A 4,685-nucleotide genomic window follows, 5' to 3' on the forward strand; every position below is an offset into this window, starting at 1 on the left:
ATTATCCTCACTACGTTGAATTGATGGATTGGAATACAGAAGCTCTTTCTTTATAGGCTTGGTTAGGGACAGACACTCAATTAAAATCTTACCTTATTTTGTTTTACACCTTTTTTTTTTTTTAATTATCAATAAAGAAAAAAGAATCTAATTCTAATTACAATTTTATTTGTAGCTAACGAATTAGCTGAATTTGAACCTTATCAAATCATGACAAAGGTGTGTTGGCTACACTTTGATTAATGATATAAGACATTTGCATAAATACCCTTGTAAACGACAGTCATCGATACAAGCTCGCATACATTCGTAATTAATTACTGATATTGTAATTATTTTTCAGAAAAGAAAAGAAAAGGAAAAAATAAGGATGTTCTGGTCATGGAGTCGAATTGTCCAAGGCCATGATAGCGCTGAGGTTCATTGGGCTCATGTAATCAGGAGATCCGGACATGATCTGCTCGACAATAAGTCTATTAGCCTTTTCCGATGGATGGAATGGATCCCAGAAAGCATACTGGTCACGGTTGGGACACAAGTTGGAGACTTGAGTGCAAAGCCCAATGCCATTGTAAGGTCCTTGCCCACAACAAGCTATCTTTGATGTTGTAAATCCTGCCGAAAACACAACATTAATGTCTCTAATATATGTTTCAAATACATTTGATCCATTATTATATAGCAAAAATAAACGGGTAAATTAACATGGGAGGCTGGCTAGCTACCATACCAAATGCTTGAGGGTTGTTAACGAAATCGTTGTTCATGCGCTGTGTATTGGCAGCAATGAAGACATCTTTGCCAATTTTGGAATTGAGTTCTTTTAACATTTGGACAAGTTGCGGGTTGTACAAGGAAGCAGCTCTTTGGAGTTCAGCTGAGCATCCACCATTTGTGCCTCGCATGGCCAACTCTGCAGGGACACAACCCAGTGGTCCGGTACCTGTTACAAGAACCCTTCGAGCTCCTAGCTTGTATAGCGTCTGCGCCATATATGACACCAGGAACATTAATATTTAAGAAAGCATGCAAGAACCTGTCATTTGACTTAAATTTAAGGAAAATATATACCTGTAAAAGTTTTCGGTACTCTGAGATGAGATACTTGACATAATTTGGCAGCGAATACTGGCGAGACCTCGCAGAATAGGGTACCAAGTAGTAGTTGTTTACAAAATCATTGCCTCCGACAGTGATGAGGATGAGGGCTTGGTTCACGAGTCTCTTGGTCCCTTCACTTCCAATCAGTGCACTCACTCGTCGCTGATATTCTTGGAAGTATTCGAACTGTCTATACATTCTTATTATGTTTAGCTGCGGCCAAAATAGAATCTTAATTAGCTTTTGGATATATGCTAAGGGGAAAGGAACTGCATGCTTAAATTAAAACTGCTTAAGGATCATATAATTGAGCAGCCAATGCCAAAATGGAACGCTCGAGGCTTGGATAATGAAGAGAAGCCTAGCTAGCGAAAAAGGGGCATTGAGAAATTACGGTTGCCTAGCTACATGCATGCTATTCACTTACAAACTGAATTCCAGTGTCATTGAGGATTCCAATGCCTGCTGAAGCAAAGTTGGCGCCAACAAGCAGCCTTTGTCCCGTGAGCTGAGGACTCAAGTATGGCAATGTGGGTTCAGAGCCGATTCTCTGACCTGAAAATGCAAGCAACTCACTTCTTATAATCTATAATTAACAAATTAAATATATATTGAGGACCAAACAGGCACAATTTAGTATATAGATCATCGAGATCAGCAAGCTAGCAGCTAGAAATTAGCTGAAACCCAATAATAATTAACTGATTATGTCGGGGATGTTAAGGCCATTGGAGAAGCGGCCTGTGGCGCGGTGAGTCGGATAGTCGATGCCATAAGGAGGTGAGTCAGCACGGGCAGTTGTAGCCAAGTAGTTGTTGTTGCCGCTATCCACGAGTGAATCCCCGAAGACGAAGAAAGCCCTGGCATCTGCCGGCTGAACAATGGCTATTATTATTGCAATTGCAAGACCCAAAATCATCCCACAAGTAGTGAAGGACGTTGATGAGGAGGTAATTTCCATTGTTATATGTTAGTAAGAAACTTTGTGATGTGGATTGAGAATATATGGCTGGGGATGATGACCTTTTATAGCTTGTTTGGCTTCTACCACAACTGATCAATAAGAAACTCAAAAAGCAAGGGATCAAGTGATAACAGTAGCTAGCAAGAGTGGTTGTTAGGTGCCACTTTGTACCATTAATTACTACTGTTTACATTAACCAATGCCATACAATATTGGTATACTTAGGATCTATAGCTTTAGGTTCAAATTAATATAGAATTCCTTGGTGATGTCTGGAGTTGATTAACATGCGCGCAGATCAACCTAGCTAGCTAATAATATGAAAGTCAGCCCGTACGTACATTTAAGAGTGACACCAATTTTCAGGTGGTCATGTGCAGCTGTGCTAACTTGTTGATATCCAAATTAATCACTCCCTCATAATAACACAAAACAATCGACTCAACTACTGCAAAATATCCTTGGCTTAAACATTATTCAATCATCCCACGAGGTGCCTGTCGATCCATCTAATTAAGTTTACAACTCGATTGGTCTTCACCATGCATGCACTACAAAAAAAAAATGCTCAGTTGTGCCTAGTTATTTCTTGCAAAAATTACTATTTTCTGTCAAAATGAGTCTGTTTTGATCGTAAATAATCATTCTCGTCGCACATAATTCATCACAAACGGTCATTTTTCTTGTAGTGATGTGAGATATAAATGGTGCGTGGTAAGTTCAATGTACCAAGACCAAGATGGAAGCCCAATATTATATATGCAATCTATTAAATTAGGAGGTAAAAAATAACAACTGAAATCGTAGAATTAAGTGGGTATCATGTGATCACCTTTCATGTTTTAATTTGCTCGAGTTCATGTGTGATATAATTAATTATAGCTAGCTGGTAGAATTAGTAATTAAGTACGTCCGTACTAAATTAAGTTTCCCTAATATTTTTGTCATATTTTATTGACCAGCTTAGAATTCACATACGTGTTTCTGATCTCATTCTTAATCATCTCCACCATTTTTTGCCATTAATTATGAACAGAGTAGTACTAGATCTTCATGATATATGCAGGCGACCTTTACATGCGTTACGTACATTAATTGAAACGTTAACACTAGTAGTACTACATGCACGCAGATGTGAAGGATGTAAACAGAGTCTAAATTCACATTAATTATTAATATGAAATTAGTTTCTTTAATTTTTTTTTACTAATAATTTGAAAACTAGATGATAAACATGACAAGAATATGATTCTTAATATGGAGATTAAGTCAGGTTTAAGTTTATGATCATCGAGTTACATTTGACAATATTATGTCTTTTTAATATCAATCAATGACTATATTTATAAAGATTGATCACGTAACATATAATATATCATGTCCTATTAGAAATGTGATTTCTTCTAATCTTTTTAAATATTTAAGCTATTCTCATTATAAAATTAAAGAATATTATAAAATAATAAGGACGAAATTATTATTTAAATCTTATGTTAGTTTATATATACTAGTCGATTCGAATTTAATTTGTACAAATTGTAACTTGTGTCGATCCGCCTGATCAATAGCCTCTAATTTAGAGGTTATTACTTTATATATATATATATATATATATATATTGTTATTAATTTACATCCTCAGTACTTGGGATACAATCCCATGCGTGGTTGAGGAAATATCAAGCACATGAGTACAAATGATTTCCTAGTCTGTAGTGGAAATAATTAAAGTTACAGTTTAGAAGGAGACACGATTTGATGACCAAAAGTGGAACTCTAATTAGAATCTTAAAGAGGCGGGTTGAATTTTCTCTTTGCAGTGACTAAAATTTGGAGTCTAGGACAGTACTAGTACCACTTGCCATTTATCGTGTACAATAATGGGGTGAAGACCACCACCATAACCATAGAAATAGAACTACTCCCAGTCTCCCATTCCTAGCCAGTCTGCCTGTCATCAACTACCTATACACATAGCCTGTACGTACGTCAACTACTTCTAGGTTTCCTTTCCCTAAAGGCCGACTAATTATTACAATGGAAGAAATTAGGCACCCAGATAATAACAACGGCATTTGTTTCAGTCTTTCAGATGCCATGTGATCTGAATAAATGCTAAACTTTATAACAATTATTTGAGTTAAATATTTTTTTAATTTTAAAAAATAAAAAAAAAATTGAATAAAAAAAATTATAAAATTAAAATTTAAAATATTATTATAACATAATTTTATAATATTATTTTTGTTTAAAAATTTATAAAAATTGATTTTTTTTTATTTTTTATTTAAAAATTTAGAAATATTGTAATAAATAATTTGAAAATATTTATATTTAAATTATAGAGATAAAATAAAATGAGAATAGAATTTTGAAATGAGATCTATTTTAAAATAAATTTAAAGGGTAAAATAATTAAGCTGGAAGATTGACGGGTATAGAGTAAATGCTCAGTAAAATTAGCAGGTGATAATGAAAAGAAATGAATGATTGAGCTAAGTTTGCGGCACGACCTACATTAATATTATGAATGAACAGATCATGACTGTTAGAAGCTGCTTATCATTGACGTAGCCAAACCAGAAAGTTCGGCCAACAAATTATTCACCACAGTTATAGGT

At 34.7% G+C, this 4,685-nt stretch overlaps 1 protein-coding gene across 1 annotated transcript; it reads right to left on the reverse strand.

The window, feature by feature from the left end:
- Positions 1–241: 241 nt before the first annotated feature.
- LOC121259064 (GDSL esterase/lipase At5g33370-like) lies at positions 242–2,122 on the reverse strand. Its single transcript, XM_041160551.1, has 5 exons — positions 1,804–2,122; positions 1,529–1,656; positions 1,072–1,314; positions 731–983; positions 242–615 (listed from the first exon to the last, which is right to left on the reverse strand). The coding sequence occupies exons 1-5, from the start codon at positions 2,060–2,062 to the stop codon at positions 380–382; spliced, it is 1,119 nt and encodes a 372-aa protein (XP_041016485.1). The 5' UTR covers positions 2,063–2,122; the 3' UTR covers positions 242–379.
- Positions 2,123–4,685: the final 2,563 nt, after the last annotated feature.

The sequence above is a fragment of the Juglans microcarpa x Juglans regia genome, chromosome 4D, assembly GCF_004785595.1.
Source record: "Juglans microcarpa x Juglans regia isolate MS1-56 chromosome 4D, Jm3101_v1.0, whole genome shotgun sequence".
In the NCBI taxonomy this organism is placed as follows: Eukaryota; Viridiplantae; Streptophyta; class Magnoliopsida; order Fagales; family Juglandaceae; genus Juglans; species Juglans microcarpa x Juglans regia.

Coding starts and splice junctions, on each gene's coding strand:
- LOC121259064 (XM_041160551.1), bottom strand. CDS start 2,062: ATGGAAATTACCTCCTCATCAACGTCCTTCACTACTTGTGGGATGATT. Junction 1,657..1,803: donor TAACATCCCCGACATAATCA/GTTAATTATTAT, acceptor TTGCATTTTCAG/GTCAGAGAATCGGCTCTGAA. Junction 984..1,071: donor AGTACCGAAAACTTTTACAG/GTATATATTTTC, acceptor TATATGGCGCAG/ACGCTATACAAGCTAGGAGC.